Genomic DNA, 11037 nt, shown 5'->3' with positions numbered 1-11037 from the left:
TTTGTCTTTTATCAACAAATCAATTTAAATATCGTTAAATACAAGGACATTTCGTTCTTCAATTATGAATGTTTTCAAAAAAAATAAATATAAAAATATAGCGGATTAACACACTTTAATAAAAAGATTGAAATGTCTTTATATTTAACGATATTTCAATGATTTTGTTGATGTAAGACTAAAATTGGTCATGCCACAATAATACTATGACCAAATGAGGATGTTTTAATAAATAAAAGACTACAAGTGGATTGTCACCTATAAATCTAGGACAAAAAATGGAATTAACTCATGTATATAAATATTACACTAAATTAATGCCTTTATGTATCTGTAGATTTATTTAAAAATAAAAAATAATAATATACCAATATGGATGTTATTTAAAAGATTTTAATTAGAGCTTTTTAATAATATATTTTTTATACATTAGTTTTATTTGAACCAAAAAAGAAGAAAAAAAAAAACTAAACTCAAGTTGAAAATATATATATATAAGAAAAAGTAGAAATGGTTAAGTGCATGTATCAATTTCATTGGTCAAATCTTATATTAGATTTTAATACTTAATTTTATATCTTTATATTTATAAGGTAATTTTAGAGGAAAATTGAACCAATATTATTGGCCAAATTACCTAACTTTATTAGTATAAGAGATATAAGTGATGTATAACACATACATTAACAGTGCACCAAACATTTTTTTAATGCCTTATAATGTTTGATTTTGTAGAAAAGAAATCCACATGGCACAATAACCTACTCTATAACTTCCAATTTCTGAACAAACTCAAATTAAAACAACACAATTCTAAAAGCAGATCTCAGTCTCATTGAAAAACAATCTATTTTGAATGTCCTTATAAAAGTTGACACATGAAGAAATCACACTAAAAGAGAAAATGCACAAGTAGAAAGTAACTAGTAGTATGATTCCAGCTATAGAAAGAAAAATTGTCACAGATCAAAATAGTAACACATGAATCTTTAAGGACAATATCTTGACAGAAACAAATACTCCAAAATTTGAAAGAAAATGATAATTTGGCAGCATGAGACCAAACAAATTAAACAAAGAGGTTGGGTTTGGATGCCTTGTAAGTGGTCTTGAGCTTCCTTGATGGTGGCCTCACCTTCTTGAACACCAATGGGAACTTGATCTTTGAGTTATGGAACTGTTTGGTGCTCTCTCTCTTGCAGAGCTTGGCTGGGACTGTAGCCGTCTTGATGATCTGAATGCAGTGATGGCGGACCCTGTGACGTGAAGCCATTTCATTGTACATCTGTTCAACAGCACCATTCAAAGTTGTATCACGGTACTCCTTGTACATGTTGTGATACCCGGTTCTGCTTTGGTACCTCAGCCATATCCCAAAATTTTTTATAGTGGTAGGGTTCTTCTCAAAGATCTAGAGACACCAAAAACAACAGTTCAATAACAAACACAACCAAATTAACGAGGAAAAGCAAATAAGAAAAATGAAGAAAGAGAAGGTAGAAGTATCAATCTCCAGAATTTAAAAGTATGCATACATTATATGTATGTGAAAATTTATTCATTCAGAATACAAAAATAAGTTTTATAAGCTTCTTTATGTTACTAAATACAGCACTAAAACAGAGAAATATGGAAGTTGACCCTGTCAAACTTAAGAATAATTTTTATATAGTATATGACAAAAGATATCATGGCTGTTTTGCTCAAACATCATTGCAACATGTTCATTGCTCCTTGAGTAGAGAAATAATGAAGCAACAGTACATTGATTAATGACAACAAATGGGAAACCATACAGTTATACATAAACCTTATACACAACAGTAATAAAATAGTAACTAACAGGGCCTAACTAGAGAGAATATCAAATAAAACAAATAATCATCAAGCAATACACCATGGGTAATTCTTTGCTACCTATGGATGCAACTAAGAGACAAAACTATTTGACATTGTAAGGCTTAGAGCCAAATTATCCTCGTGTGGTAATGCTCAATAGCAAGAAACTGAATCTAATTGCAATAATCAGAACAGTAGACAGTCTACTAAGTAAAGCTGGATTCCAAATTAGTACGAGTACCCTAAGTTGGCATCTATTGACTACAAAATCCATTGCCAGTAGAGAAATGTAACATATGAAAGTAATGTAAATACCTCATTGATAGCTAGGACCTGGCCATTGGCTTTCTTCACCTTCTTCAGCTTCCTCAAAAAATACCTTTGCAACAAAAAATAATCCAAAAATCCCTCAATACATACACACAAAAGAAAAAAAAAAAAAAAAAAAAAAAGCAATAAATAACTTTTACGGGCAGAGAGAGAGAGAGAGGGAGAGATAGGCATTACCAGAACTTGGACTTCGCACGGACCTCATTAGTGGCCCAAAGCTTCATGCGATAGATCTTAGGGTGTTCATCGGACTCAGAGGGGAGAGCTCTTCCGACCACTTGGTACTGATGGAACTGCAATCACACAAAAAAAAATCCCAAAATTATTTTTCAAAATGAATAGATAATGTATGTTTGTATAGATGCGTGCAGATTCAATAAACAGAACTAAAAAGAAAATTCAAAGCTTATACTCTGTAAATCGCCATTTCTCGATCGCGCAAAGCAACGAACAGCCTCTCTGCGTATTTTTCTCTTTCTCCGCCGCGGAGTAACCGTAAGAAGGGTTTTGAATAGGGCCTTTTTGAACCCTACTTCGCAATTATGATGGGCCGATCAAATTTCATAAAAGATTTTTAGATTGGGCTTGTCACCTAAATATAACTGGCTTTAGTGGGCACTAATGATGATTCAATCATTATTCGTCTATAGAATTGTGTAGACCACACTATCAAATAATGTATATTCAGTACACAAATAATATATTTTTAATATATTAAAAATATACATTGTATTCATAGAAAGTATATTATTTGAGTACTGAAAGTACATTATTTTGTATAATGTACATTCAGTATACAAATAATATATTTTTAGTATATTAAAAATATACATTGTATTCAGAAAAAGTACATTATTTGAGTACTGAAAATACATTATTTTGTATAATGTACATTCAGTACACAAAATGTACATTTAACTGTATTTTTTGTTATGGTCTACACAATAATTTCTCGATAATGATTAAAACCCCAAAAAAATTATTAACTATTTTCTTATTCCTTTTTTTTTTTTTTTTGTCAATCAACTATGACTATGCAACTTATAATCCTCTAAGTTAAAATCAATCAAAATTGATGTATGACTATTTTTATTTGTCACTTTTGATCCTTAGGTTAAGGTTTTTTTTTTTTTGTTTTTTTTTTCTCAACTGTGATAAAAGAGGAACAAAAATGTAGTTTGCGTTTTTGGTGCATCTATATCAAAATTATATGATGTGGAGTTTGGTTGCAAGGATGGAATCATAGGAGAGGAATAATGAGTAGAATAAAGGAAAAATTTAAATTATATTGTTTGGTTAGATGGAATAAAATTACTAGAAATTTATATTGTAAGTCTTTGGTTTACATGAGAATCTATCTACTATAAATATAAATAATATAAATATAATAACAGCCAATAAAGTTAGACCTATAATAGGAACTTACAAAATATTGGTGTAATTGTTTGTTAAGGTTAATAGTATTTTTTTTTTGTTGGTACCTCCTTATTATCGATTAATGTTGATAGATTAATTAGAACCCAAATTGTAATTGGCATAGTTATTATGACAAAATAGGATTAGAAGAGTCAATAGAGTCCATATGCTTAAATAGTTTATTCAACTATTGAACACACTGCTTCAAAGGATATTCAGATAGCAGAAGTCAAATTCAAAGTCAATGATAAAAGCGGTTATTGACTTAAATAGCAAAGACAACATATTAAATCTAAGCCGCTCATTTTGATCGAGCAATTATGAAAATCAAGAGATAAGATGAAATTGAAGAAAAGGTGAAATATTTAGTAAACCTAACTGAATATAAATAAGATCTCTCTTTTATCTGTATCAATGAGAGACGAACAAGAACAGAAGTAGGGAAATGCATAGATTGTTTTGAGAGAAAACTCTTCAAGAGAGATGAGCAACTGAGAGGAATTCTGATTGAACATCATTCTACACGTCTTAATCTAGACATTGAATACGAAGATCAAAGTCGAAGTATTCCATCCATTGTTAGTGATACACTCTCATTTGTACCTATTTTACTTGTGTTTTTATTTAGGTTTTATAATCAAATGTGTGATAAAATGTTGTGTCCAATGCTTATTTCCTCGTTTTCATATTTAAAATGGTATAATGCTTGGTTTAGATGTTTTTGATGTGTTTAGAAGTGTATTAGAACCATTTGTGAGCAAAAGCCAATCCAAAGGAGCCAAAGAGGTGTAATTCCCGCTACCATGGCGACATCTTGGTAATCGGACCATATCTCTTCCTATGAATATCCAAATGAGATGATTCTTGATTCATTGGAAAGAAGACTTTAAGTGCTACAACTCTTATGAAGACATCAAAGTGTAGATTGAAAGAGAAAATGGTCAAAAGATCAAAGAGTTGTAATTCCTGCTAAATATGGCGACACCTCGGTAATTGGACCATATCTCAGTCTAGGAATATCCAAATGAGGTGATTCTTGAACCATTAGAAAGAATACTTCAAGGGCTACAACTCTTATGAAGACATCAGGAAAAGGGAAAAGGGTCAAAATCAGGATGAAATTCGGAACTGCGTCCCAGGAATTTTCCTGATGTCTTCATAAGAGTTGTAGCCCTTGAAGTCTTCTTTCCAATGGTTCAAGAATCACCTCATTTGGATATTCCTAGGCTGAGATATGGTCCAATTACCGAGGTGTCGCCATATTTAGCAGGAATTACAACTCTTTGATCTTTTGACCATTTTCTCTTTCAATCTACACTTTGATGTCTTCATAAGAGTTGTAGCCCTTAAAGTCTTCTTTCCAATGAATCAAGAATCATCTCATTTGGATATTCATAGGAAGAGATATGGTCCGATTACCAAGATGTCGCCATGGTAGCGGGAATTACACCTCTTTGGCTCCTTTGGATTGGCTTTTGCTCACAAATGGTTCCAATGCACTTCTAAACACATCAAAAACATCTAAACCAAGCATTATACCATTTTAAATATGAAAACGAGGAAATAAGCATTGGACACAACATTTTATCACACATTTGATTATAAAACCTAAATAAAAACACAAGTAAAATAGGTACAAATGAGAGTGTATCAGTTAGGAACATTTGTAATATAGATTTTGATGATACTAAAATATATGAATTTTAGTCCCCAATTTCTTTCATCTTTTAGACTTAGGAACTATGTTCTCTATTTCGAATAGTCTGAATCTTAACCCAAAAGGTTACGTTTCGGATAAACAAATTATTCTTAATATCAACCCGAATGGTCACATTTCGGACAACCAAAAGAAAACTTCGAAGAATTGAATATCAAAAGAGTTCGAGACGAAAAATCAAACAATATAAGAGTTCAAGACCGAAAGATTACAAAGGCCGAATGGTGGAAGGGCCTACCTTTCGTGTAAAAGGAAATGTAAGAATGAACCATGGTTGCAGTAGGCGCTAGGCGCTAGTCGGGCGGTAGACTAGCGCCTAAGCGGTCTAGGCGGCGACCTATAAAAACAAAAAATTAATTCATGTGTGTGGGTGTATGTCATATATATATATATATATATATATATATATATATATATATATATATATATATATATCTTACTTCTCTTACTTATATACATAAATAAATTTAAATATATATAAATATAATAACAAAATTAACAAGGCCGACTCGCTCGAGTTAACTCGGCTAACTCTGCCGAGTTGGACGAGTTAACTCGGCCAAATTCGGCCCAGTCGACCGAGTTAGGCGCTAGGCGGACGCCTAGGGAGCAATTCACATCGGTCTAGGAGCACCTAGCATCTAGGCGGGAATTTTTGCAACAGTGGAATGAACGAATGGTAAGGACAACCATTCGTAACCGAAAAGTAGCAAAGTGTTAAGGTTCAAAATGTTAACTTAAATAATGTCATTTAACCATTCGAAAAGAACTGCTCGAGACATTCTTTGAGCCAACATTTTGAAACCTAAAACGCTAGTGCTTTTATGGAAAAATGTGACAAAGGCAAAGAGAGTCCTAGGTACACATCCCTAGGGAGATTTTCCTCAAAAAGCCTAAACATTTGTGCAGAACAAAAAGATATGTTTAGCGCAAATTAAGTAGTTTAACGGCTAGAAAGTCCGATACATAAAGCTAATTTCTAGAAAATCCATTGGTCTCTATCCACTGGGTAATGGACATTTGAAATAAGTTTCCATCCAACAGATTTATTTCAAAATGCTTATAAATACCTTCATTCAAGATTTAAGAATGTGTTGGTCTATTGAAGTGAAAAATTACAAGTGATTCAAGTGTTCTTAACAATTTAAATACAAGACTAGTGAGAGAGATTTAAAAAGCAAAAACGCTATATCCAAATAGAGAAGCTTGGCTACCTGAAGAAGAAGATCAAGTTCATCATCAAAGCCAAGTCTTCTATTTGGAGAATCAAAGAAACTTTTTCTTTGAAACATTAGTAAATGAGTTAATTACCGTTTTGGTCCCTCGACTATGGCGAAAGTACCAAATTGGTCATCGACTATCAATTTTGGCCAATTAAGTTCTTAACACTATAAGAAAACGCTTTATAGACAATTGTTAAAAATCGTTGTCTTTGATGTAAAATTTCTGTTGTTGAAGCCGGTGTTGTTGTAAGTCTCGCGCAAAAACAACGATTTTTAACTGTTGTCTTTTCTAGCAAAGACAACGGTTTTAAACCGTTGTCTATTGAGTGTTGTTGAAACCAGTGTTGTTGAAAGTCACGCACATACACAACGGTTTTTAACCGTTGTCATTTCTAGAAAAGACAACATTTAAAAATCGTTGTCTATTGAGTGTTGCTGAAACTAGTGTTGTTGTAAGTCTCGCGCAAAAACAGCGATTTTTAACCGTTGTCTTTTCTATATATGACAACGGTTAAAAACCGTTGGTTATTGAGTGTTGTTGAAACCGGTATTGTTGTAAGTCCCCCATAAAGACAACGGTTTTTAACCGTCGTCTTTTCTATATAAGACACCAGTTAAAAACCGTTGTCTATTAAGTGTGTTGAAACCGGTGTTGTTGTAAGTCTCCCACAAAGACAATGGTTTTTAACCGTTGTCTTTTCTATATAAGACAACCGGTGTTGTTGTAAGTCTCTCACAAAGACAATGGTTTTTAACCGTTGTCTTTTCTATATAAGACAACGGTTAAAAACCGTTGTTTATTGTGTGTTATTAAAAACCAGTGTTGTTGATAGTTATACGGATAGACAACAGTTTTTAACCGTTGTCGTTTCTATATAAGACAACGGTTAAAAATCGTCTTATATAGAAAAGACAGCGGTTTTAAACCGTTATTTTTAACCTGCTTTGATTTTAAGCATAAATACCAATGAATTCATTAATAATTTATCCAAAAACCATAAATACAAAAGCATCAATTCATTAATACAATAATCATCTACAAGTATATAAAGTATTTGAAAATACACAACAATTCATCATCTACTTCAAAATACAATGAATATTTCCAATCACCAAGTCTAAATATTGTTCTCAAAGTTCTAATCAAATGCATTCCTGTGAAAATTAAAGAAGTAACCAGATTATCTCTGTGATGTAGACCCACCTACAAGCATTCATTCACCATATCCAACATGTTTGCACATATTTCTGTATTAGGTTCCTGAAAGCAATTGCACGTAAAATATCAGTATCTAAAGCTTAAGCAATTGTAAACTTATAGGCAACTAAAGTTAAACATCACCTTATGCAAAGCTTCAACAAGAACTGGTACTACATAGTCTGACAACGGCTAGGCATAAGCCTCATTACGGCCTTGAGCAAGCCATTTCATATATTTAGTTTTTAAGAATGGCCATTGAAATGTCCAGTATAACTATTGCAAACTTTTATAGAAATAGATGCACAATGAAACCAAATTAGTATATGAATAAATGAACTGGTAAAGAGTTATAACCTATTCACAATTTATAATATTTAGCATGGACACACAGCAAGCAGATTTAAAATGATAATGGAAGTAAATCACTAAATCCACAAAGATCATTTCTGCCAAAAAATTTAAAACACCTCAGTACCATTGATCTGTGCTTTCATATATTCAAACGTTTCAAATTACTTTGTAAATTGTAAAACCATAAATTGAATGATTAAAAACAACTCTAAGTATACTTTAATAGCTATTTTCACTTCTTTATTTTCATTTTCAAAAAAAAAAAAAAACTATAAGCAATTTTACTTCTACAGTTCTACACAGAAAACAATTGCCTTTAAATATGGTATCACCAGTTTGCCTAAACTAACTACCATCCTTGCACAAATAAATATAGAAACTTGAATAGCAGATTCACTAACCATCTTGTCAGTGGGAAAGTTGCGAACCTTCAAATTCAATGCAACAGCAAACGGTAATGAGAATATCTCATATTAGGGCATCAAAGATATAGAATTAGGAATTTAGATATAAATGGAATTATGAATTTATGAAATTAGGCATTTAGGGATTAGGAATTAAGGTTTAGATTAATGGAACAAATCTGTAGCAACGAAGGCAACGTACGAAGCACCCGCGACGACGACGACAAAGACCCAAGCGTGCGTCACTACGCTGTGGACGACGAGCTCTATTGACTAAGCCAAAGCGACAGCAGGAAGAGACTGTTGGCGACAAATTAGGTGGAGGAACGACAGTAAAAGCTGTTGGCGATGGATTTGGGGCGACAGAGGAATGGCAGGCGAAGAGGAGGAACGACAAGCTTTCAGCGGCTGTTTTATTATTATTATTTTTTGTCTGTGTTTTTTTTCTAAATATATATAATTAGAAATTGTTGGGTATCTCTAACCCACATTACATCAAAACATCTATTACATTTAATTTTTGAAAATTATTTTATTTTATTTTATTTTTTAAAATTGCGTTGTATTTTCTAATATCAATATTATATTGTATATATTTTAACTTTTATTCTGTTGTAGTTATGTTTGGTGTATTTGAAATTTTAATTAATATATATTCAATATTAGTTTTGTTCCTCGTCTCAATGAGATCTTTAAAATTGTATAATTTATATTTAATAATACAAACTTTAAATATAAGTATTTAACAAAATATAAAAATACATATAAAACAAATAAATGATACTTTTGGAATTATCAAAATTAGCAAGGGCAAAAACGTAATATTTCTCTTTCTCTCCCATTTACTACTGGCAAGATTGCAAAAATCGCTAGGCGCCTGGGGGGTGCCTAGTTCTTTTTTTTTTTTTTTAATTTAAAAATATTTTAAGTGTTAATAATTGTAAAGTGTTTAATATTGTAAGTCTTTACACTTTAATAGCTAAATAGTTAATACTTATTAAGTTATTAGTTATTATTTATTAATTATTAGTGCATTACGTATTAGTTAAATTTAGTTATTACTTATTATTTTATTAAGTTATTACTTATTAGTTATTACTTATTAGACTATTAGAGTATTAGTTAATACATTATAACATTAATAGTTTAAATGTTTAAGATTTAAAATTAAAAAATAAAAAATAAAATAAAATAAAAAAACAGTCGGCCGACGGCCCAGGCGGGCTAGGCGCTAGGGGTGTAAACGAATCGAATCGAGTCAAATATTTCACTATTCGATTCGAATTCGACTATTTGGATGAGTATTCGTATTCGTATTCGTATAACATTCGAATCCCAAATTCGATTCGTATTCGATTCGACCACTGTATTCGAATATATTCGATTCAATTCGAATATTCGAATTCGAAATGCCTTACTTAACTTTTTTCAAAATTTTCCAATAAATTATGATAAAATGCACTAAAAATTTAAATTTAAATAGCACAAATTTTGATATTAATATACTAATCAAGATTTACACTAGAATAACAATAAAAAGTCATCATCAAATTCATAAAGTAAATACTAGAATAGGAATTTAAAGTTTGCATTAAGCTTCAACATCAAACCAAAAAAAAAAGTCAATCAAATCCATAATCCATAAATTAAGTACTACAATGACAACCACTATTACACTTCAAGTCTTCAACTATCTTCAAACCATCATGCTCGCAATATGACATCAACTGATTCTTTTTCCTCCTACAATAAAAATAATAAAAAAGTTAAAGTTAAAATTGTTATACTTCATTTAATTAAATATACTAAATTACTAAAGTAGAACTTACATGTGTCATAATAGGTTTATTGATCCCATGAAGTTGACGAACCCAATCTGCTCCACAAACCAAAACTTGAACCATATCAGAAGATAGCTTAGCACGATAAGGATCTAAAACTCGAGTGCCTTCATTGAATGTGGCTTCTGATGCCACAGTACTAATTGGAATAGCTAAAACATCATGTGCTAATGACAAAATACTAAACTTCAATTCATGAGATTTCCACCAAGCTAAGGCATCAAATTCAGAGGTTACTTCACCATCTTGACACCTATAAACCCCTTCCTCCAAGTAAATGTCCAACTCCGATTTTTTTGGAGTTACATCTTCAACAGTGTCCAAATACTTATCATACAAAGACAAGCCAGAAAGAACTACTTTTCCTTTAGAAGTTGAGCATGATGAAGTAATTGACAAACTCTCCACATTTTGCATAGAAGAACTACCTTTTCGAGTTTTCATGTTATCCATTTCAACATATTCATAGAACAAGTCATGTAATGCATCCCGAACCTTCATCACATTTATACGGGCATCATTCGCATTATATATTTGATTGAAAGCAAAATCAACTAATCTCATTTTGTACCTAGGATCAAGTATTGCTCCAATAGACATCAAAAGATTGCAATCACCCCAATATTTGTCAAATTTTGTCTTCATCTTTTCAATCATATCTCTAATCAACTCTTCATGATTAAACTCATTTTCATTTAAAACATGCTTGACCCTC

General features: G+C 31.5%; 2 protein-coding genes and 1 long non-coding RNA gene across 3 annotated transcripts; all 3 read right to left on the bottom strand.

Moving 5' to 3' along the window:
- Positions 1 to 814: 814 nt before the first annotated feature.
- On the bottom strand, positions 815 to 2720 carry LOC116024865 (60S ribosomal protein L18a-2). Its single transcript, XM_031265878.1, has 4 exons — positions 2582 to 2720; positions 2347 to 2462; positions 2155 to 2218; positions 815 to 1411 (listed from the first exon to the last, which is right to left on the bottom strand). Exons 1-4 carry the CDS (start codon positions 2594 to 2596, stop codon positions 1070 to 1072), a joined length of 537 nt encoding a protein of 178 aa, XP_031121738.1. The 5' UTR covers positions 2597 to 2720; the 3' UTR covers positions 815 to 1069.
- Positions 2721 to 7497: 4777 nt separating this feature from the next.
- LOC116025812 lies at positions 7498 to 8884 on the bottom strand. Its single transcript, XR_004099723.1, has 2 exons — positions 7868 to 8884; positions 7498 to 7786 (listed from the first exon to the last, which is right to left on the bottom strand). It is a non-coding gene; the product is annotated as an uncharacterized LOC116025812 (long non-coding RNA).
- Positions 8885 to 10083: 1199 nt separating this feature from the next.
- LOC116026347 (zinc finger BED domain-containing protein RICESLEEPER 2-like) lies at positions 10084 to 11037 on the bottom strand. Its single transcript, XM_031267836.1, has 2 exons — positions 10311 to 11037; positions 10084 to 10224 (listed from the first exon to the last, which is right to left on the bottom strand). Exons 1-2 carry the CDS (start codon positions 10977 to 10979, stop codon positions 10186 to 10188), a joined length of 708 nt encoding a protein of 235 aa, XP_031123696.1. The 5' UTR covers positions 10980 to 11037; the 3' UTR covers positions 10084 to 10185.

Source organism: Ipomoea triloba, chromosome 7 (assembly GCF_003576645.1).
Source record: "Ipomoea triloba cultivar NCNSP0323 chromosome 7, ASM357664v1".
Lineage (NCBI taxonomy): Eukaryota > Viridiplantae > Streptophyta > Magnoliopsida > Solanales > Convolvulaceae > Ipomoea > Ipomoea triloba.
Note: the sequence above shows the minus strand (reverse complement) of the source record. Positions and strands in the feature narration are given on the sequence as shown.

Excerpts from the sequence above, each read along its gene's own strand:
- LOC116024865 (XM_031265878.1), bottom strand. Across the intron at positions 2,219-2,346 it reads CGTGCGAAGTCCAAGTTCTG|GTATTTTTTGAGGAAGCTGA; the intron begins GTAATGCCTATC and ends TTTGTTGCAAAG. Across the intron at positions 1,412-2,154 it reads AGGTCCTAGCTATCAATGAG|ATCTTTGAGAAGAACCCTAC; the intron begins GTATTTACATTA and ends TGGTGTCTCTAG.
- LOC116026347 (XM_031267836.1), bottom strand. The coding sequence starts at position 10,979 with ATGATTGAAAAGATGAAGACAAAATTTGACAAATATTGGGGTGATTGC. Across the intron at positions 10,225-10,310 it reads ATAAACCTATTATGACACAT|GAGGAAAAAGAATCAGTTGA; the intron begins GTAAGTTCTACT and ends TTTTTATTGTAG.